The 24324-nt window shown below is 38.3% G+C and overlaps 1 protein-coding gene across 1 annotated transcript in view; it reads left to right on the top strand.

The window, feature by feature from the left end:
• Positions 1-495: 495 nt before the first annotated feature.
• Positions 496-24324, top strand: part of LOC309815728 (cysteine and glycine-rich protein 1-like) — a gene marked incomplete at its 5' end in the record, with an annotated part of 28530 nt that continues 4701 nt past the window's right edge. The window contains one exon of the mRNA XM_082642680.1: positions 496-582. Within this exon, the coding sequence (XP_082498806.1) occupies positions 496-582 (87 nt within the window). The remainder of the gene's footprint in view (positions 583-24324) is intronic.

The following is a 24324-nucleotide window of genomic DNA, read 5'->3' on the forward strand; positions in this document are numbered from 1 at the left end:
ATTTCAACAACACATTCTGGCAGGATGAGCAGATTTAATGGTAAGGAATTAAAAAGTCCACTACGTGGGCTTCCCTGGTGGTGCAGTTGTTGAGAGTCCGCCTGCCGATGCAGGGGACATGGGTTCGTGCCCCAGCCCGGGAAGATCCCACATGCCGCGGAGCGGCTGGGCCTGTGAGCCATGGCCGCTGAGCCTGCGCTCCGCAACGGGAGAGGCCACAACAGTGAGAGGCCCGCGTACCGCAAAAAAAAAAAAAAAAAAGTCCACTGCGATTTAGTTCCAAAGTTGACTGAATTAGTCCTTTGAAATTCACAGTTGCTTCAGGTCATTTCTTTAGTCAAAACAATGCTTATCGGAAGAGGCAAGTCAATCCACAATAAGCTTCTCACTGTTGGGAGAAGGTGTGGTCTTTTAGGATGGCAGAAACTTTCTATTCTCTGTCTCCCTCTTTTTCCTCTCTCTCTCTCTCTCCCTCATCATGGCGCATAACTCGGAATGGGTGTCAGTGAGAAAGTGTTGCCTCTGCCGTATCAGGAAACAAGGGATGTTGCAGCCATCCAGCCACTACAACCAGCCCAGACAGTGAGCCTGGAGGCTGCCTGCTGCCAAGCCCTCAGTCACCGCATCCACCCGCAGCGATGCATCCTGAGGAGACTGGATGAAAAAGCACAAGGATACTGGCCCCAGATAGCTGAGGTGCATATCAAAGGAATGATTTCAGTGAGCTCAGACTCTTGCATCTTCCCGCATATAGAAGAGCGCTAAATTCTTTAACTTGAGATGTCTGGTTTTCTTTAATTAACAGGAATCTTTTGATGTTCTGACTACCTGGTCTTTGTTGCAAAACCTCCTGTATATCCTGGCTCCTTCCGTACCTCTTAAGAGCAGTCCCTTAGAGCTATCTTAAGTTCTCAGTTTTGTCTGCTGAATAAAACATAACTCTCAGCTTTTACGTTGTGCTTTTTTCTTTTTTCAGTTGACTTGGGGGAAGAGGAGTAAAGGAAAAGAGGAATGTGGTATTTGGGACATGGCTTCATATAGCATTTCATTCTACAAGCAGAATTTATGTTGTTGGACTGACTACTGTTTGAAATGAGATGCAGTAGCACTAGGCTTTGGGTAGTGTTATTAAATTTCAACTCACAATTCACAATCACCTACCGCTGTGTTAGGCACGTTGGAGAATTTAAGAGCAATAAAACAATGTCCGTCTGCCCTCTATCCCTATAAATGAGCTAGGCAGGAGTGTGTAATTCATCAAACAAAAATGTCTGTTTTATAATTTATTAAGCTAGTAAGAGTTTTTGTGAATAAACAAGGCCAGCATTAAATCATTTAAAATGAATTTTCTACTAGATTGAAACATTGTACTGTGAAATAAATTTTGAATTTTGGGAAAAGTTTGATTTCTAATAAATGGCAGTACTTCCCCCTTCTTTTTCATTACTGTTTTTCTTTCCTGTGGCTTTTCATTTCGAATTACTAAAACGTCATGATTTACTTCCTCTTTACTTTGATGTAGTAAAAGAAAATAACTGAAAGTGCCAAGAACCTAGAGAATCAAGCAGTCCAGAGTTGGACAGAAGGTGCTAATTGCTTTGCTTGTCAGAGTGGTAGTTTCCAACAGAAGGATTCATGGGGTTAATTTGAATTTCTTGCCTTCTTACGCCTTGAAATCGCTCTTTCCATGGTAATGGACTAAATGGCTGCTCAGCCTTGAGAATAGACAAGCCTCTTTAGCACTTAACTCCCTCCTGGGGAGAGACTTCTGGAAAGGTTCTTTTTGTGTCACAGCTAGGGACAACATTCATAATGGGCGAGAACACCAATTTTTTTTTTTTTGACTGTGCGGCATGTGGGATCTTACTTCCCTAACCAGGGTTCAAACCCACGCCCCCTGCATTGGAAGGGTGGCCTCTTAACCACTGGACCTCCAGGGAAGTCCCTACACCAAATATATATATATATATATTAAATAAATTTATTTATTTATTTTTGGGTGTGTTGGGTCTTCGTTTCTGTGCGAGGGCTTTCTCTAGTTGCGGCGAGCAGGGGCTACTCTTCATTGCGGTGCGTGGGCCTCTCACTGTCGCGACCTTTCCTGTTGTGGAGCACAGGCTCCAGATGCGCAGGCTCAGTAGTTGTGACTCATGGGCCTACTTGCTCCGCGGCATGTGGGATCTTCCCAAACCAGGGCTCGAACCCGTGTCCCCTGCATTGGCAGGCAGATTCTCAACCACTGCGCCACCAGGGAAGCCCACCAAATATTTTTAAAGGAGACTAATTAGGGGATGCGCAAGAGGAACTTTAGCTGCAAGTTGTAGAAATAGAATTTTAGAGGTGGGAATAATAGTGTAAAGGTTTTTATTCCTCCATTTCCATAACTTTCATAAGTAAAAATTCTCTGGCTTCAAAGCTGTGGCCAACAAATTGAACTCAGGCGGGGATTATGGCGACTGGATGTTAATGTCCATGGCTATAAATTTGATCACTTTCATTTCCAAATGTTTGTTTTCTTCATCCTGTGCCAGAGTAGAAGGGAGTATTTGCAGACAAAGGTTCCTGAATAACTGTCAAAATGTGTTCACTCACTTATTTATTCCTTCATTTATATGTCCGGTCAGGCTTCTTTGGAATATTCACTTGGTGTCAAGTACTGTATTAGTCAATACTTTGCCTTCAGCACACTTTCTAGCTTTGTGAACTGAACTGGGGTTCAGTGAGGTGAGGTGGTCAAGGGTGATGATGAAAGAAGAGAAGAAATACTTTCAAGGACGAGTATGACATTTGGTACAAGGAAATATTCTCAGTATATTCTGCTAGAGACAATAGATAATAGAAATTGCTGAATAACATTTAGACATATCTACACTTTTGAAGGACAACTGTTGAGTCTCTGTTAATAATAACTCCAATTTAAATATTTTGTTTGGGTTTCATTTCATTGTATAATAATAGCTAAATTAATTTGTATTGTTTTTAAAAGCTGTATATTGATTTCAACATTATGGATTCAGCCTCGGGTTGTCTCAATTATTGTATATACAAGCTATTTTAACACTGATTAACCTCTGCCAGAGGTTACTCTCCAACAATCTGCAGGACTTTCCATATTAACCAGAAAAATAACCAAATGTAGTGTTAAATTGGTTAAACAAGGGACCATTCTACTGCGGAAGTGCTAATGCCATGGGGGCTTACATAAGCAAAACAAAATCTAAGCCTGCAGATGCCTTAAGGTTACAAAATCAAAAAGCTAAAGACAACAATCCCAATCAGCCAACTAGGCTTTAAGCTACAGGCAATCAAATAATTTCCTTTTTTTATTTCTGTACGTTATATAAGTCTTTCCCTTGACTCCTGTCTGCCGTGTACTCTTAACCATTTTCCATTTGGTGCTGCCTCATTTGAGTCAATTTTTGCTCAAACTCTTAACATTTAAAGACATGGGGAGGGGGAAGCGTAAGCTGGGACGAAGTGAGAGAGTAGCACTGACATATATACACTACCAAGGGTAAAATAGAGAGCTAGTGGGAAGGAGCCACATAGCACAGGGAGATCAGCTTGGTGCTTTGTGACCCCCTAGAGGGGTGGGATAGGGAGGGTGGGAGGGAGACGCAAGAGGGAGGAGATATGGGGATATATGTATATGTATAGCTGATTCACTTTGTTATACAACAGAAACTAATACACCACTGTAGAGAAATTATACCTCAATAAAGATGTTAAAAAATAAATAAATAAATTTTTAAAAAAAGGAATGAATGAGATTTGACTAAATTAAAAAAAATAATAAAAAAATAAAATATGCCTCAGTTTATCTTTTAACAGTTTGTCTGTGGCTACTTCATTCATCTCTAACAAATAATAATTGAACATCTGTGATATGCCAGAAGCATTCAGAGATGAATGAAATTGAATTCCTGATGGAAATATACACAAGATACACTATAAAGTTAAAACTATGTAGGAACAAGTAGTTAATTGTTCTTAGCTCTGGAGAATAGCAAATCACCTCAAATCACTTCACTTCTCTGGAAATTTCCTTTCCCAAACAGAGGATGAGTTCCTACAGTTTTATAATGGGCAGGGGGTGGACATCAGCGCCAAGGAGAGCCAAAGCAGTGCCTGACTGAACCCCTTTAGAGCTATCTAATGGGGATTTGTAACTGGGAAACAGAAATGCAGATGAGTTGATAAATTTGCTGGAGCTGGCAGAGTGTGGCTGTGTCTGGGTCATGGGTGTGAAGGAGCAGGCAGTGGAGGAAGAGAGAGAGTTTATTTCCTGATCGCTTTCCAAATCTAAGATTCAGCTATGTGATTCTGAGTGTACTTTCTGCCTTTGAGGCCCTTGAGATACCTCGGATACATATTTTTTCTTTTTAAATAAAAAACCTCTCAATACTTATCCAGTTTGAGTGGAATTCTTGGCAAACCTTCACAGAGTTCACACATTTACTCTTTTTGAAAAACTCCCACTGCTCTAAGGTAGCATCTCCTAAGGTTGATATGTGGTATCTATTCAAATATGGCTGGTTTTGACCCTCTCCAAATAGAAACACATTTGTGGTTTCAACATATTTTAAGACTGTTATTTCTAAGCAAAAATTTTTAGAAAGACTTCAAAGTTTTCACGTGTCCTGGACAGAACTTCTAAAGAAACAGCATTTTCATTGCCAAATATAAGTGAATCAGAAATGACATTATTTCCCCTGAAAAATGCCAGGGAATATTTTCTCCCTATATGGTTGTCCATATAATGCTTTAACATATTTCTGAATCTTACCCTGAGTATTCAGTCTGCAACTTTATCCTTTATCTGCAGTAATCTATAATTTTTTTTTACCTCGCATAAGTAAAATGTCAAACCATTCCTCTCTGATGTTTGCAAATGTATAATTGAATAAACCTGTTAAGTCATAAGTACTTGAAAATATCTTAAAAAGATCCATAAATATCATTTAGAATTGTTTTTTACTAGTATAAAAACATTGTGAGAAAACAAAACTGTAGAAGACATATTAGTCTACTGAAAAAAATGTATTTAAATGAACCAAAGTAAACTTCTATTAACAAGATAAGTTTGTGTGCTTCTCAGAGTTCTATTTTTTATAAAAAGGAGAACTCTTGAACTTGGAACATTCATCAATTTAAAGATTAAAAACAGCTGAAATTAGAATTTGATATATGATTCACTCAGCCTGCTGTACTGTAACTCACTTCGATACATACAAGTTTATTATGACAGTTGGTTTATTTCTGATGAATGTTGGTATGAAAATTTCTCAATAACCACAATAACCCCCCTAAACTCTTTTTAAAATTAATTAATTAATTAATTATATTTTGGCTGCATTGGGTCTTCGTTGCCGTGCGTGGGCTTTCTCTAGTTGCTGTAAGTGGGGGCTACTCTTAGTTGCGGTGCGCGGGCTTCTCATTGGGTGGCGTCCCGTTGTGGAGCGCGAGCTCTGGACACGCGGGCTCAGTAGCTGTGGCTTTCGGTCTCTAGAGCGCAGGATCAGTAGTTGTGGCGCATGGGCTTAGTTGCTCAGCGGCATGTGGGATCTTCCGGGACCAGGGCTTGAACCCGTGTCCCCTGCACTGGCAGGTGGATTCCTAACCACTGTGCCACCAAAGAAGTCCCCCCCTAAACTCTTAAAAAGCAAATGACTATAATTTTATTCAAAGGCAAAATTCTTCAATTACTCTGAGGTCCACATACTTTATTTACACTTCATTTTCTACAGTTATCCCTCTTGATTCATATTAGAGTTACCCAGAAATCACCTGGGTTCATCTTTGTTAAAAAAAAAAGTGAAAACATAGCAGATGCATTATAGTAATTATATGACAATTTCTGCTGCAGGCAAAAAGCATCTTTCAGGCATTTTAATTAAGCCTGTGGTGTTTCAGCAGGCTAACAAATATTCTCCATTTGATCTTCACAAAATACATATTATAACATACATAATCATGAATAATGTGGTAAAATGCTTTACATTTTGAGAAAACAACTCTGTTCATATAATCTTATTTTATTTATTTTATTATTTATTTATTTATTTTTTTGCGGTACGCGGGCCTCTCACTGCCGCGGCCTCTCTCATTGCGGAGCACAGGCTCCGGACGCGAGGCTCCGCGGCCATGGCTCATGGGCCTAGCCGCTCCGCGGCATGTGGGATCTTCCTGGACCGGGGCACGAACCCGTGTCCCCTGCATCGGCAGGCGGACTCTCAACCAGTGTGCCACCAGGAAAGCCCTATAATCTTATTTTAAATTGTAAATTTCTACTTTTCAAATAAACTCAGGAATAACTATGTATAATTTAAAGAAGACACGAGAGGCCAGTTATTTTGAGAAGAGATGGATTTGGGTGTCGTCTTCCACTAGATTCAGTTTTCATGGATTTATTTTTTTATTTTGCAAGAATAGATCAGTAGAATATTTATGAAATCAAAATTTTTTCTTAATGATAAATTCTTTATAGTGTCAAATTTTATTGCAGTTGTCTATAAGGACTAAATTATTAATTTTTAGTTAGCAATAAAATGTCAATAAATATTTTAGTAAGAATAGAACTTATAACTGGCTTTGTTCTGATAACTGTAATAGCCACTAATCTTAATTTCTAGATTTTGAGTAGTCTGACTTTTGGTTTATTTTGGCATTCTTTTATTATTTTTTCACTTCACATTTTACTATCTTCTATGATAACATTCTTTTAGAGGTGTCTTTCTATAGGAGGGTCTTCTATATGCAAAGTAATTCCTTCCATTAACATTCACTTTTCCCTTGGTACTGAACAGTTATGAATCATTTTGGTTGCAAAGGTAGAATAAAGAAGGGACAAGATATAGGAAGAGAGAAAAGGAAAGGAGTGGAAAAATAAAGGAGATAAAATGGGAACAGGTGAAGAATTTTATTTAATAGAAGGAGGTATAAGTAAAAACATTAACTTTGGAGAAAATGAATGGATGGAATGAATGAATGAGTAGATAAGTATTAAAAAGATAGCATAGGATAAAGCAAATATCTTATGTTATTCATTTTAGTTAAAGGAAATATAATCTCATGAGTAAAAAGAAGTTAAATTCTCCTGGAAGATATTAATGTCAAACTATCTATTCAGGCTTGTCATACTTTAGATAAAAGCATAATCTTGCACCACGAAAATACTCTGATATCTTTCTTTTGTAAACAGTTTTCTGGGACAGGAAACTCCATCAACTTCGTGTTTCAATTACAAACCAAATTAAAATTATTTTAGAATAAAAATGGGAGGCATCTTCACTTAGAAGCCAGATGTCTTATTAAATATAATTTCCTCTGTTGGCTGCTTTATATTAGGGGCCTATTTAAGACAAGAACAGCTTCTGTGAAATATAATTATCCCCCTTGTGTGGCTTTCATGGTCATGGAGGCTGGAATATGAAAGTAATTGACAAACAAATCTGCAAAGCAGTTTTTTTTTTTTCCTAAAGCAGTTGCTTAAATCCAATCAGCTATCATTTTCATTGGCTATTCCAGAACCTTGTATTGTGTAGATTATGTTGGATTGATTGATATGCCCATTCAGAGTTTCCTGTTATGGCTTTTAGAAAAGTGTCTCATTGCTCTATCCAACTTTCAGCCATCAAATACTTATTTGGTGGAGAATTTACATGTTTTACAATTTTCTTAGTCTCATATTTAAAATGGATGCAGTACCATTAAAGTCAGAAGCATAAGCTACATGTTTAAGGGTTAGAGTTCTTTTTGTTTCTTTCTAATGTGCACATTCTGGTTAAAGAATGACTTCTTTCGCTTATTGATTATTCTGATTTTACTCTTTCCCCTCTTTTTTTTAAAAAAAAATCTTAAAACATGTATCTCCCAGTGGGTGGTATTTACTGTCTTTTTTCTGTTGCTTATGACTAATGAAGTTGGAAATTATTGGCAATGGGAAAACCTTGGCAGTAAGTGATTGCCTGCTTATTAAAGTTTACTCAGGTGCTCTCTGCATTATCCAGTGAACAGAAGCATGGAATCCAGAAGCTGGTTAGCTGGTCCAACAACCTGTCTAATGCTCTTGGTCTAGGGGTTCATACACATCATATCTGGACACTGGCACAGGTGAGGAGCCCATTCCTCCTTTGGACCACTCTGTCAGACAATTCTTCATTAGATTGTGCTGAAGTCTTCCTGAAGCTTCCATTTATTGATCACAATTCTACCTAACAGCAACATATAGAAACTTCCTTCCACTTCTCACATAACAACCCATCAGCTGTTTTGCCCATTTGAGTCTTTTCTTTCCCAGTTGTTTCACTTGTATTTCATAGGCGTCCCCTGACCAGCCTGGTCAATCAGAAACTCTAATCCGATCTCTGCTAGAAAGTTGATATGACTTGAGTTCTGTTGCTGTTTTTTTTTTTTTTAAATTTATTTATTTTTGTGTGTGTTGGGTCTTCGTTGCTGTGCGCAGGCTTTCTCTAGTTGCAGCTAGCAGGGGCTACTCTTCGTTGTGGCGTGCGGGCTTCTTATTGCGGTGGCTTCTCTTGTTGCAGAGCACAGGCTCTAGGTGCGCGGGCTTCAGTAGTTGTGGCTTGCGGGCTCTAGAGTGCAGGCTCAGCAGTTGTGGCTCACGGGCTCAGTTGCTCCGCGGCATGTGGGATCTTCCCGGACCAGGGCTCGAACCAGTGTCACCTGCATTAGCAGGCAGATTCTTAACCACTGCGCCACCAGGGAAACCCTCTGTTGCTGTTTTTATCAAGACATTTTGAAAACTATTCTAACTTTTTAAACAACTATTTATTTTTCTATTTAATAAGACCTCTTTAAAATCTATTTTATATTATGAAATATTCAAAATGCAAAAAAGTAAAAGTACCTGGTTTTCAAATAAAAAAAGCAAATACAGACTTAGTAAAGAAAGACTTTATTAGAGGGGATTATTGCATGATGGGGAAAGGGACTATTGCAGTTAGGTAGAACACTTTGACCATAAGACCTGCAAGCATCTCAAACATTATGCAAAAAGGGATTTTCTTTAATAGAAAGAGTAACAAGGTTAGAGAGAGTGGTGTAGGGAATTGGGATGAAAGGGTAGCAAGATAGGATAATAGATTAGAGAATGTTCTACCCTAAGGCCAGTCTATTCTCCACAGGGCTTATAAAGGAGGATCTGTCTGCTGACCAGAGAGACCTGGGGGTAGGAGAGTAAGTTAACCATAGCTTAACAAGCACTTTGTCCCGGTAGGGACAAGCAGTTCAGCTAATCATACCTGAGGCAAAGAATGGGAATTTGGTCTGTTCCTGGTCATGCTTAAGGTAAACAAGGGTGTTATCCATGAATCTTATCTAATTTACATGGGGACTAGTGGTTCTTTGCAGTAAGCCATTTTCCGGAACACAAAAGAGTGAGTGGGGGGATTTCTTTAAACATTGCTGTTTTACAGGATCTCAGGGCTCTAATAAAGCTCAACATTGTTACTATTCACCACTCGACTTCACAAATGTCAACATTTTGGGTCATATTTGCTCCAAAAACATTTTTTAAAGAAATACATACTACAGATGTATTGAACCTATGCAACCTTTTTCATTTCCTTATTTTTCTCCCCAGAGTTAACCAGTACACCGAGATACATATATATCTCTTTTATAGACTTTGCTGCTTATATATGATCCATCAAACACACATACACACACACACACAGAGTATTGTTTGATGTGCTCTCAGTTTACTAAGTGGTATCATACAATATATCCATACGTATCTATCTCTAACATATTCTCTATCTCTATCGCTCTATCTCTATCTATATCTCACTTTTTTTCACTCAATTTTTTTGTGTGTATCTTTGAACTTGCGTCCATGTAAAAACGTTTTTTTAGGGTGTATACCTGGACGTGGAGTTTCTGAAACTTTACTAGATACCGACAAATTTTTCTCTAAAGCAGTTGTACAAATTTGTACCCACCTCTCTCTAGCAATCTATGACAACTCCTTGTACTCCACATTCGTATAGTATTTTGTAGTGTCAGAATAAAATTCTTGCCATTTTGTTAAGCATGAACTGTTATATCTTTTTGTGTTAATTTTTAGTTCCTGATTAGTAATGAGGTTGGGTTTATTTTTATGTTTATAGATCATTTGGTTTTTAATTTTTGCAATATAGCTATTTGTATTCTTTGCCCACTTTCCTCAAATTGTTTTTCTTTTCTTATTGATTTGTAGATACTCTTCATGATTTCTTTTTTTTTTCGGTACACGGGCCTCTCACTGTTGTGGCCTCTCCCGTTGCAGAGCACAGGCTCTGGACGCGCAGGCTCAGCGGCCATGGCTCATGGACCTAGCCGCTCCACGGCATGTGGGATTTTCCCGGGCCGGGGCACGAACCCGTGTCCCCTGCATCGGCAGGCGGACTCTCAACCACTGCGCCACCAGGGAAGCCTCTCTTCATGGTTTTAATATACCAATTTCTTTGTTGATCATATACATCAAAAAGACCTGTACCTAATCTGTTTGCTTTCATAGTTTTTATATTTGAATGTAGCTAAGTGTTTCAGTTAGCTTAAGGTAGATCATGCCATGGTAACAGAACTTCCAAATCTCAGGGTTTACAGCAACAGAAGTTTATTTTTTACTCACATTCACACGGGTTGACAGGCCCTGCTCCACATATTTTTCACTCCAGGGATCATAGCTGAAGATGCAGCTCTTATCTTAGACATGCCAGTCTTGTAGCAGAGAGAAGAGAGAGATTGCAGACCCACAGGAAGGCTCATAAAGCTTCTGTTTGCAAGTGGCACATATCACTTTATACCCACATTTTATTGGCCAAAGCAAGTGACATGATGTGAGAGTATATAATCTCCCATAGGTGAAACAGGTAGGGAGGGGTAGCAAATCTGTTCAGAGTGATACAGTCTGCCGCACCCCATTCCCCAATCCCTTTCTCTGTGGTTTGTGCTTTTCATGCCCTGTTGAAAGAATTCCCTACCTAATGTCATAAAAATATTCTCCTATATAGTCTTTGGAAGACTTGATTTTTACATTTGTGTTTTTGATCTATCTGGAATTTATTTGGGGTATGGTGTGAGATAGATATCTAAGTTTAGTTTATTTTTATGGATAATCAAATATGCCTACCAGCATTCATCAGCCATTCTGTCCCTTTTCCTCTGATATTTTTAATGTGATCTGTGCCATATATCCAGTTCCCAAGTATATGCGTTCTCTTTCCAGTGTCTCCAAATAGGTTCTATTTGTCTATTTGTGTATGCCTATGCTAATTACTCTTTTTCTGTCAGTCTTTCTCCATATATATGTATATATATACATATATTAAAAATATATGTATATATATAAATATATTAAAATATATATATATACATTTAGAAATATATCCAAGCATGGTTCAGCCATGGGGCTTTACTTACTCAAGGAAGACTTTCTCCATGTCAGGTGGAGTTTTTTTTACCACTTAGGTTTCCTATCTTGGAGACAGCCTGTTCCAGGACTTGGTTTTCTTGCCTTCTTTCCTGGCCCTACCCTCCAGATCCATGACATTGGCTGCTTTTGTCACATCTCTGGCTTTGAGTTCCTGCTTCATTTCTGACACTTGAGATTTACCTTTCTAATTTATTATTATTTCTCAGCTTTGTAAACTACTTTGGGGGTTATATTTTATCCAGCATTTTGTTATTTTGGTAACATGAGGGGAGTCTATACAGCTCAGTCTGTCCTGTTGCTGAAACCCATAGGAGACTTTTTAAAAGTTGAAAATCTACAATATTCAAATGAGGGAAGATCTAATGGTAGATTTAATAATAACTTGGTTGACAAAAGAAATATATTATGGATCACAAGCCTTCCCAGGGAGTCTCAAATTATGTATTGAAGCAACGAGCTTTTAAAATTAATTAAAAAGCTATCTGTTACGCAAGCCATTCTGATAGCCAAGCTTAGCTTATAGGAAATTCTCTGACTTTGTTCCTTGTTATAGTGTGTCGAATTTAATGTCTCTGCCAATTATCTCTATTTTCAATAAATATCAGAAACACACTGAAAGAAGCTTTCAGATTTCAGTGTGTGTGTTTGTGTGTGTGTGTGTGTGTACATGCACATGTGCATGAGAGTGTGTGCAGAAGGGAAGGAGAAAGTGGGAATTAGAGAGGGAAAGGAAAGAAGGAGGAAAAATTTTCTTTTGTTCCTTCCCTCTCCCCACAGCTACTTTCCTGCCTGCAACAATTTCTCTCCCCTGCAAGCTTAGAGTGAAAGTGAATGTTATGTGTAACCCAAGTGTCTGGTGCCTGTATAGGCTCTAATCACGTAACAGAAAGATCTTATTACCCACCCTTCTCAAACGAGGATCACCTTGCTCTTGTATATTTGGGCTGCATCTTAGTCATTCCTGGTTCTGCCTGTTCTCTATTACTGCTTAGTTCCTAACCATGGTTTTGTTCTGCCTTTGGCCCCTGCATGCCATGCTCTAGCACTTGACTTAATAATACAATGCATAAGCGTGTAGATTCTGGAGACAGATGATCTGGTGTCAAATCCTGGCTTGACACTTATCAGCTGTAGGATATTGGGTCTCTGACTTAATCTTTCTGTATTTTAGTCTTCTCACCTATAAAATGGGTATAAAATGTATAGCTACCTCCTGGGGTTGTCGTGAGGGTTATATAGTAAGTGACTTGTCCAATACCCTCAGATTTTGTTTCCATTTTTGTGCACACATGTTCCAGATGAGCTGTCACTCCCGAGCTGGCACTGGGTGTCTTTATTGTCAACTGCCCTTGGCTGTCAGAACCTGCTTTGTAAATTTCCAAAAGTACTTGGAAATTTGTTTGTGTTCCCCCACCCCAGCCTTTTAATCAATGACTGACACTTATAGAGTGTAAGTAACTCCATCATCCTTGCCCCCTAACCATCAGACACACTGGGTGACATAACTCTGAGGTATGTTTTACATCAGAGCTGCTGTGGGATTGAGTTATCCTCCCTCTGACATGGCTCACATCTTTGCTTGGTCTCCTACACTTTCTGGTCCCACTTCACCACTGCCACTTCTCCTGAAAACACTTTTATTAAATCACTTGCACACAAATCCTTGCCTCAGAGTCTGGTTCAGGGGAAGTCAACTTAAAGCAGTTTATTTGACTTACTACCTACATAGGGTGCTTTGCACATAGGATGTCACATAAGTGTTAGCTTTATTCTTCATGCTATTACTATGCTGGTCTAATGCAGGATGGTTTGGTGAAGGTCCCTTTTTCCTCACTGCCTTATCCCTAGAATACATATCTTATTATACTTAGTAATTCACAAGAGGACTGCTAAGATTATGCAAGCCTGTTATGTACCAGCTTTCCAGAAGGTTTGGGAATAACAACAGAGGACATAAAAAGTTAAAACTGGATGATGAATACAACTTATTTGTTAAGAGGACTCTACAAATAAATAGAGTCTGGCCTTGCCTTCTTCACCAGTGGTCTATATTTCTCTCTGATCCTGAGCCGGGGGGCAAGCTCCTTTAAGTCTTTGTGATGTAAAGCCCCATCCTCTTCAGAAAACTCTGTCTACTCACAGGATCTTTAAACTGTGACTTTGGATATGATCCTTTTTTTTGAGTGACTGATATATGAATAATATACCAGGATTTATATCCATATAACATGTGAATAATATACCAGGATTTACATCCATATAACATGTCAGACACTAATTTTGTAGCCTTTTACAATATTGGGAGAAGAAAAAGAAAAAAACTTTTAATGAAAAAAAAACAGTTTTGAATTCAAGGACTGCAAGCATTAAAAGGGTTTGGTCAGCCAATGTATTGTTTTGTAAGCCAACATTTTAATGTTCTTTTTGAAAGAGATGGAACAGTTTGTTTTAAGACGTGAGACAGTAAATGTCAAGTCTGAACCCATATGCTGGATTGTAAGTGTTCAAATAGCTGTGTTATGTGAAATTCTAGAAAATTGGGTTTGCCATGGAAATGTTATTATAGCTGTAACCATGGGTAGGCTATTGTGGTTTTGTTTCTGACCATAAAAAAAGCACTGAAATTTATACCCCAGGGGTAACTGAAGAGGCAAAGATAAATGAAGCTTGTCAGTTATTCTAAAATAAGACTCTGTTTCCGCCCCCCCATTGTCAGTTATAAATTAATATAGTACTTTAATTTTCAAACAGACTCTTGCACTTATAAGAGATTACAATTTAGACAAGTTCTGAATGCTGATGAATAATATTTAGCTTAGGTTTTGAAGTATGTGGTATGAAGGAGTTACGTCAAAGTTTTGAGCTTTGGAGCATCTGGGGTTATTCTGGAATTCCTTACAGAATGGTAAATTTAGAGAGAGAATGAAACTATGCTATACTGATTTTTCACTCAGAACTAACCTCACCTTAAATTTGCTAAACTATAAGAGATATTTATTGTTTGTAGTTGTACTGTTTGGGGACAGGACTTGACATAGTGTATTAGTTTTCTATTGCTGCTGTAACAAATTACCACAAACATAGAGGCTTAAAACATCATTTATTGTCTCACAGTTTCCATAGATTAGGAGTTCAGCTACAATTTAGCTAAGTCCTTTTCTCAGGGCTTCACAGGATTGCAAAGTGCCAGCTGGGCTGCATTTCTTTCTGAAACTCAGGGTCCTTTTTCAAGCTCCTGTGATTGTTGGCAGAATTCAGGTCTCTGAGACGATAGGACTGAGGACCTCATTTTCTTGCAGTTAGCCAGGGTAATTTTAGCTCCTAGAGGTCTCACATAGTGTTTGGCACGTGGCCTTCTTACAACATGACTGCATACCTCTTCAAGGCCGGCAGGAGAATCTCTTCCTCCAGTCTGAAAGACATTCTTATATAATGTAACATAACCACAGGAGTGGCTATACTATCATTTTTGCCATATAATGTAACCTAACCAAGGGATTCATTATCCTATTACCCTTGATGTATTTTGTTGACTAAGAAGCAGGTCATAGTTTCTTCTGCACTGAAGGGGATTATGTAAAGGCATGCATTACTCATTGGAGGTCATGTTAGGGAGAGCCCACTGTTCCTGGTATACCCAAAGCTATGTAAATAGGTCATATATCACATTAAAGTTGAACTAGTGTCTGGTAGTTTTCCCATTTCATGTCATAGTATGGTAAATTAAGATATAATTTAAAAATTATTACATTATGGAAACACATGAGTCACTGAAATCACTGATGGTCTTTTTTTTTTTTTTTCGGTACGCGGGCCTCTCACTGTTGTGGTCTCTCCCGTTGCGGAGCACAGGCTCCAGACATGCAGGCTCAGCAGCCATGGCTCACGGGCCCAGCCGCTCCGTGGCATGTGGGATCTTCCCGGACGGGGGCACAAACCCATGTCCCCTGCATCGACAGGCGGACTCTCAACCACTGCGCCACCAGGGAAGCCCCACTGATGGTCTTGAATAAAGCATTCTTTGTCTTAAATTTGTTTTCTAAGTTCATAAAATAAATAAGAGGTATATGTTACCCTCATGACCGTGATGACATTTGTACTTTTGATTAGTACTTCTTGGTCAGCCCAGAGCTTCAAAAGATTTTGATGGATTACAGGGGTAGAAAAATCTCATAGAGGATTAGATCTGGCAATAACAAAATGATACTCCAAGAACAATAAACAACAGCCAGTTAGAAGATGCAGTACAAAGACGCTCATTTATAATAGTGATAAAAGGTGAAATACCTAGAAATAAAATGAACAAAAATTCACAGGATCTACATGAAAAAAATTAAAATATTACTAAAGAACACAAATAAGACTGGGGCAAATGTTGAGGCATATCATGTTCATGGAAAGGAAGATTTAATATTATAAAGCTGATATTTCTCCCTTAGTTAATCTATAAATCTAAGCTAAAATACTAACAGAATTTTTGTTTTGTTTTGTCTTAACTACACAAGTTTACTCTGAAATTCATATGGAAAAATGATCAAGAAACTGTAGCGTGGAAAATTCTAGCTACACTAAAAGAGAAAGAGATGATTTAGGCAGGACTTGCCAATCACATATTAATATGTATATGCTACAATAAAGCTACATTATTTAAGTGTAGTACTGGTATATGAATAGAAAGAATACAAAGTTGTGAAATAGACTCAAATATATACGGAATTTTAATGTAAAAGTGGTATTTCAAATCAATGGAGAAAAGATGCTTTATTCATTAAATTCTCATGGGACAATTGGATAGCTTTTTGAAAGAAAGCATAAAGCATGACCCCTATCTCCCCCCTACCCCCAAGTAAATCCAGATGGGTCAAAGGCATAAATATTAAAATATTAGACTAATTATGTAGCAGAGGAATTGTGCAAGATGGTTTTATAAACTTGGTGTTTGGAAGGCCTTTCTATAAATGACACAACCCTTCTGAAATCCATTACAATGATTTAATTTACTTTCATAAAAATAAATGTAATAAAAAATTGTAAACATAGAAAAGTTATAAAACTGGAAAAATATTTGAAATATACTATATAAAAATACTGTTTTTAATATGTAAAATAGCCTATAAATCAATAAAGAAAAAGACTGTGGGCTAACAGCAAAGTGAGGAAATTTTACTAAGAAAGGAAATAAAAATGACTCAAACAGATAAAACACTTCACTCAAGATAAAGACAAATATATAACCATAATAATATACCACTTATTTTCACTATATTAAGTTGGCAAAGAAAAGTTTGATAATACATGGTTAGCCAGACATAGGGAAATTTATTCTCTTACATTACTGGTGAGAGTGTAATTTTTAAAAATAAATGGGAGTGATTTCTTTGTCTTTGACAGAAGGACTTTATTTATTTAATATTTATTTTATTTATTTATTTTCTTGGTTGTGCCGGGTCTTAGTTGCAACATGTGTGATCTTTCTTTGTGGCGCGTGGGCTTCTCTCTAGTTGTGAGGCATGGACTCCAGGGCGCTTGGGCTCTGTAGTTTGTGGCATGTAGGCCCTCTCGATGAAGCGCATGAGCTCAGTAGTTTTGACGTGCGGGCTTAGTTGCCCAGCGGCATGTGGGATCTTGGTTCCCTGACCAGGGATCAAATCCGTGTCCCCTGCATTGGAAGGCAGATTCTTTACCACTGGACCACCAGGAAAGTCCTGTGAGAGTGTAATTTGATACAGACTCTTTGCAGGATAACTTAACAATATCTATCTAACTGAGAAATTCAGATAGCCTTTGATCCGCTATATATTTTCTATGTATTGATCCTAAAGTATACTCATACATGAGCAAAATGAATGTGTATAGATATTCATGATAGTATCGTTTATAATAGAAACATTTGGAAGTGACCTAAATGGCCTTTAATAGAATGTTTAAATAAAATACGGTTTGTGAGGATAATAAGAGCTTTCTTTGAATATTAGTGTGTGCCAAGTACTATAGTATGCACTTTACATATACAATCTAACTCTCACAACAAATATATGAGGTAGGAATAATTATTATCCTCTTTTTACAGAATGGGAAACTGAGACACAGAGAGGACAACTAACTTGCTCCTAATAAATAGAGGAGCTGGGACTCAAACTGAGGCTCTTGAGTTGACATAGTCTTACTAGGCTACAGTTTCTCCCATACATGTGGAATTCTAATTCTAGGAAGGTTTGAAAAAGAAGGAAGCCACTCTATGTACTGTACTGATATCCTAGACTGTCTAGAAATACAAATATTTGTGTATTTCTAAGATACATATTTTATAAGAAAACTGCAAGGAATGGAATGGTGTAGCATATTATCATTTTGTGGAAAAAAGACTATATTGATAAATGTTTATAAATACATGGTCTGTCTTCACAGATACAAAAAAATTAGCACTAGTGTTTGCATCAGGGGAGAGGAACTAAGTATCTTGGGGAAGAGAGGAAGGAAGACAATTTATTGTTTATGTTTATCATTTTGTGTATTTTGAATTTTATGCTATGCACACATACTACTTATTAAAGAAAAATAAAATAAATAATAATAACAAAAGCAGTAAACACAGGAAAGAGTAATTCAGAAGCCTGGTTTACATAGCATGTTGTTGTAAGTATCTTACTTCCACTTATAAGGACAGTTTATGTTATAAAAATTTAACATGCACCATAAATAAGTGGAAAGATGAGTTCTAAGAACTGAGAAGAGATATTTAGTTATAACACATAGAACCAACAAAGGATTATTATCTAAGACATATAAAGGAATCTTACACTTCAGTAAGTAAAAGAAAAACAAACTAATAGAAAAAATGAACAAAGATATGAACAGGTAATTCATAGAAGAGCAAGTTCATGTTAAAGAACACCTGAAAAGATGATCAACCGCATTTAATAAATATGGGAAGGCAAATTAAAATGAGGTATATCAGTTCACACTCCCAAATTTAAAAATTTGACAGTAAGAAGTATCAACAAGGATGGAGAACAATAGCAAGAACTGCTGGTGGAGTACAAATTGGTACAGCCACATTGGGGATAGTGTGGTAATGCCTAGCAGAGTGGAAGATGCCCCTAAAGACCATGTGACTCAGCAGTTCCATCCATATCTGCTCAGGGAGAACCATGCAAGGATGTTCACAGTAGCATTTTTTTTAAATAAAAATTTTATTGGATATGTTAGGTAATGTAATTCTCATATATTTTATCTTAGAATTTCTAAAGCATTTGGCAAATAATACCCATGGCATCTATGCAATTGACATTGCTACCATGTTTTTACTTTTTTTAGTGGTGGCTCTAGAATTTGCAATGTACATTGACAACCAATCCAAATAACACTGTACCACTTCATGGGTACTGCAAGTACTTTATAATAACCAAGCATGATGGTTAATTTTGTGTTAGCTTGATTGGCCAAGAGGTGGTCAGACTAAACATTTTTTCTGAGTGTGTCTGTGAGGGTGTTTCTGGATGATATTAATATTTGATTGGTGGCTCAATAAAGTAATTGCCCTCCCCAATACGAGTGGGCATCATTCAATTTGTTGAGTGCTTGAACTGAACAAAAGGCAGAAGAACGAGGAACTCAACCCTTTTTTCCCTGCCTCACTGAATGGGCTAGGAAAACTTATTATATTTTCTTCTGCCTTTGACTGGGATTTACACAAGCAACTTCCCTAATTCTCAGGCCTTAAGGACTCAGACTGAATTGCACCACTGTTTCTCCTAAGTCTCCAGCTTACAGATAACATCTTGGGATTTCTCAACCTCCATAATTGGATATGCCAATTCCTCATTACACACACACACACACACACACACACAAACACACACTACTGATTCTGTTTCTGGAGAACCCTAATACATCAAGTAATCCTAATTCCTCTCTCCCATCCCTTGTATCATTTCTTTCATTCATTTCACTTATACATAAGCAATAATCATCAAATACATTGTTGCTATTATTATTTTGAACAAACTGTTATCTGTTAGATCAACTAAGAATAAGAAAAATAAAAGTTTTTATATACCTTCACTTATTCATTCTCTCTAATCTTCTCCCTTTCTTTATGTAGATCTGAGTTTCAGACCTTATATTATTTTCCTTCTCTCTGAAGAACTTTTTTTTTTTTTTTTTTTGCAGTACGCGGTACGTGGGCCTCTCACCATTGTGGCCTCTCCTGTTGCAGAGCACAGGCCCCGGACGCGCAGGCTCAGCGGCCATGGCTCACGGGCCTAGCCGCTCCGTGGCATGTGGGATCTTCCCGGACCGGGGCACGAACCCGTGTCCCCTGCATCGGCAGGCAGACTCTCAACCACTGCACCACCAGAGAAGCCCCTCTGAAGAACTTAAAAAAAAAATTTCTTGCAAAGCAGATCTACTGGCAACAAATTCCCTTAATTTTTGCTTGTCTGAGAAAGTCTTTATTTCGCCTTTACTTTTTTTTTTTTTTTTTTTTTTTTTTTTTTGCGTTACGTGGGCCTCTCACTGTGGTGGCCTCTCCCATTGCGGAGCACAGGCTCCGGACATACAGGCTCAGTGGCCATGGCTCATGGGCCTAGCCGCTCCACGGCATGTGGGATCCTCCCAGACCGGGGCATGAACCCGCGTCACCTGCATCGGCAGGTGGACTCTCAACCACGGCACCACCAGGGAAGCCCTCACCTTTACTTTTGAAGGATAATTTCAGAGGATACAGAATTCTATTTTGGTGTTTTTTTTTTTCTCTCAATACTTGAAATATTTCAATCCACTTTCTTCTTGCTTGCATGGTTTCTGAAGAGAAGTCAGAGGTAATTCTTATCTTTGCTCCTCTATAGCTGAGGTGTTTTTGCCCTCTGGCTGCTTTCAAGATTTTTTCTTTTTCTTTTCTTTTTTAAAAAAATTGAGGGCTTCCCTGGTGGCTCAGTGGTTGAGAGTCTGCCCCGGTCTGGGAAGATCCCACATGCCACGGAGCGGCTGGGCCTGTGAGCTGTGGCTGCTGAGCCTGCATGTCCGGAGCGTGTGCTCCGGAGCGGGAGAGGCCACAGCGGTGAGAGGTCTGCGTACCGCAAAAAAAAAAAAAAAAAAAAAAAAAAATTGAGATATAATTGACATATAACAAGATTTTTTTCAAAAAATTTATTTATTTATTTATTTGGCTGTGCTGGGTCTTAGTTGTGGCATGCGGGATCTTTGTTGCCATGTACAGGATCTTCTTTGCAACATGTGGGCTCTTTTAGTTGCAGCATGTGGGCTCTTAGTTGTGGCATGTGGGATCTAGTTCCCTGACCAAGGATTGAACCTGGGCCCCCTGTGTTGGGAGTGCAGAGTCTTAACCACTGGACCACCAGTGAAGTCCCAAGATTTATTCTTTATCTTTGATTTTCTGCAGTTTGAATATGATATGCCTAGGCATAGTGGGTTTTTTGTTAGGTTTTTTTTTGGCATTTATCTTGCTTGGTGTTTTCTGAACTTCTTGGATCTGTGCTTTGGTGTCAGACATTAATTTGGGGAAATTCTCAGTCATTATTGCTTCAGATATTGCTTTTGTTCCCCTCTCTCTTTGTTTTCCTTCTAGTATTCCATTGTATGTATGTTACACCTTTTGTAGTTGTCCCACAGTACTTGGATATTCTGTTCTGTTTTTTTCAGTATTTTTAAAAAAAAATAAATTTGTTTATTTATTTATTTTTTGGCTGTGTTTGGTCTTCGTTGCAGTGTGCAGGCTTTGACGAGTTGCAGCGAGTAGGGGCTCCTCTTCATTGCAGTGCACGGGCTTCTCATTGCAGCAGCTTCTCTGTTTCAGAGCACGGACTCTAGGCACGTGGGCTTCAGTAGTTGTGGCACATGCACTCAGTAGTTGTGGCTCACGGACTCTAGGGCACAGGCTCAGTAGTTGTGGTATAAGGGCTTAGTTGCTCTTCGGCATGTGGGATCTTCCCGGACCAGGGCTCGAACCTGTGTCACCTGCGTTGGCAGGTGGATTTTTAACCACTGCACCACTAAGGAAGTCCCTTTTTCAGTATCTTTATTTTTGCTTTTAGTTTCTACTGACATATCCTCAAGCTCAGAGATACTTTTCATAGCTGTGTCTAGTCTACTAATGAGCCTAGTGAAGACATTATTTTTGTTGTAGTGTTTTTGATTTCTAGCACTTCTTTTTGGTACTTTCTTAGAACTTCCATCTCTGCTTATATTACCTATCTGTCCTTTCATGTGTCTACTTTTCCCATTAGAGCTCTTAGCACATTAATCATAGTTGTTTTAAATTCATGGTCTGATAATTCCAACTTTCCTGCCATATCTGGTTCTGATTCTAGTTCATTCTCTTCAAACTGTGTTTTTTGCATTTTAGTACACCTTGTAATTTTCTGTTAAAAGCCAGATATGATGTATGGGGTAAAAGGAACTTATGTAAATAGGCCTTTAAGGGTGTGGTGGTAGGGTGTTGGGGGAGGGGACATGTTCTATAGTCCTATAATTTGGTCTCAGTCGTCTAGTGAGTCTGCACCCCTGCTCTGTGAACTTCACAAGGGCTTCTCAGTTTTTTCCCCTGCCTTAGGTGGGGGACAGGATGGCTAAAGGAGGCTGGAGTTGGAGTTGAATGGCTGGAGTTCCTTTCCACCAAGTAGATTAGGCTCTGATAAAACCCCAGTAGTTTAGGGTCTTGTAAAATAGATTCTTGAAGGGCAAGCTTTGTTAAAAACAGAATGCTTGGGGCTTCCCTGGTGGTGCAGTGGTTAAGAATCCACCTGCCAGTGCAGGGGACATGGGTTCGAGCCCTGGTCTGGGAAGATCCCACATGCCACGAAGCAACTAAGCCCATGTGCCACAACTACTGGGCCTGCATTCTAGAGCCTGTGAGCCACAACTAATGAAGCCTGTGTGCCACAACTACTGAAGCCCGCATGCCTAGAGGCTGTGCTCTGCAACAACAGAAGCCATCACAGTGAGAAGCCCATGCACTGCAACGAAGAGTAGCCCCCATTCACCACAACTAGAGAAAGCCCGTGCACAGCTACGAAGACCCAATGCAGCCAAAAATAAATAAATAAATAAATAACCCCAAAACAGAATGCTCTAGTGATTTTAAAATGGTTAGTTTTCTTCTCCCCCCTGCAAAAAGCACAAGGGGGTTTTTCCTTCATTCTTCACTGTGAGAACTTGGTAGAGGTCCTGATGGTAAAACTCACAAAAGTGTGGGGAACCCGAAGGGAGGACCCCTGCAATTTTTAACTCTTGGACTTGTCCACACTGAGCCTCCAGCAATTCTTCAATTACAGTTCAGGTTTTCCTACCCAGCACGGGTTCTCATGGAAGTTTCTGCTCATGGATTTCTGCTCTGGTAAATTGTAATTCTCTGTATGCATTTCTCCAATTTTGGGAGCAGCAGTTTGCCCTTTGACCTCACTTCTTTGATGGATCTCAGAAGAGTTGTTGATTTTCAACTTTTTACCTGTTGTTTGGGTGGATTTTCAACTTCCAAGCTCACTGGAAGGACTGACTGAAAATGAGAAGTCTGCTCAGTGGCATTGCTTTTAGTATTGAAAAATTGGAAACATCCTAAATATCTGTCAATAAGAGAAAGAATAATTTGACTGTGGAACATTCATATAATGGACTACTATAATGCAGCTAAATGAATGCATTGGATTTATATGATTTAAAGTGGCTATGTCACAGAAACATAGAGTAAAAAAAGCAAATGCAGAATGATACACAGAAAACAATTCTATATATTGTTTATGAATACATATGTGTGTAATAAAAGTACAGTAATGTAACAGAAAGGTACATAGCTTTAGGATAGTGATTTCTTCTGGGATGCAAGGAGGAATAGATTCACCGAGGAATAAAACAGGGACTTCAGCTATGTGTGTAATATTTTATTTATGAAAAGAACAAAAAATTTAAAGAAAATGCAACAAAAGGTGTTAACACCTGTTAATTATGTGTGACCTTAGGAAAGCTCATTAACCTCCCAGTACTTTAGTTTTCTTTCTTTGACATAGAGACAGTTGTGAGGGTTGAATTGATTATATACATATATTTCTAATACATTAAAATTTTTATAATAAAAATGTAAAGAAAAGTTACTACGAAAGAAGACTGAAATATTAAGAATTTGGATGAACTTAAAAAATGACATTGTGTGGGTTATTACTGTAACAAGTTCTACCGTATTTGACCCAAATTAGAACAAATATTATGTTAGCACTCCTTACTCTAGCTGTCATTTTATTTGAAAAATGCCACTGATGCTTCTGCTTTTGGTGATATACTGATCAAGGGTAAAATGGAAAAACAAAGCATTAGTTTTATTTGTTTTGGAGCAGAGACTGATTTGGTTTCCATCATCATTTCCTGGGGACTGCGAAAATTTTTGCTGAGGTTGTTTGATTTTTGTCTCCATACTTTAATAACTCACAAGGAGATCTCCTTTTGTGCCTCTAGAATGAAATAAAAATGTTTTCGAGCTCATAGTGGAATTTACTACTGTTCTATTCATTAACAAAATACCAGAAAGCAGCAGGAGAGCCTTCAATAGGGGCAATAGAGGGAACAAGAATCATCCTAGAATATGCTGCTTGTATGTCTTCTTCTTTGTCCTCTATTGTGGGTGGTGTCTCTGATCTGATTGACACATTGGTCCATGTTTTCTAAATCACTAGAGCTTCATGGAGTATCAGATTACTGTGACTTTCATTGAGACTGCTTTGAAAAATACAGTGTTTTCGAACGACTTGGAAACTACCTTCTGTTTAGAAAAATGCTTGTGTTCTGGGTGTCAGTAAGGCTGAGATTATTAAAAAAAGGTAAAGAAGATAAAGTATTCCAGGAATCATCTTTCTAGCTTTAAGTGAAAAGAAATCTAC

Source organism: Mesoplodon mirus (genome assembly GCF_964341445.2).
Source record: "Mesoplodon mirus genome assembly, chromosome: 2".
In the NCBI taxonomy this organism is placed as follows: Eukaryota; Metazoa; Chordata; class Mammalia; order Artiodactyla; family Ziphiidae; genus Mesoplodon; species Mesoplodon mirus.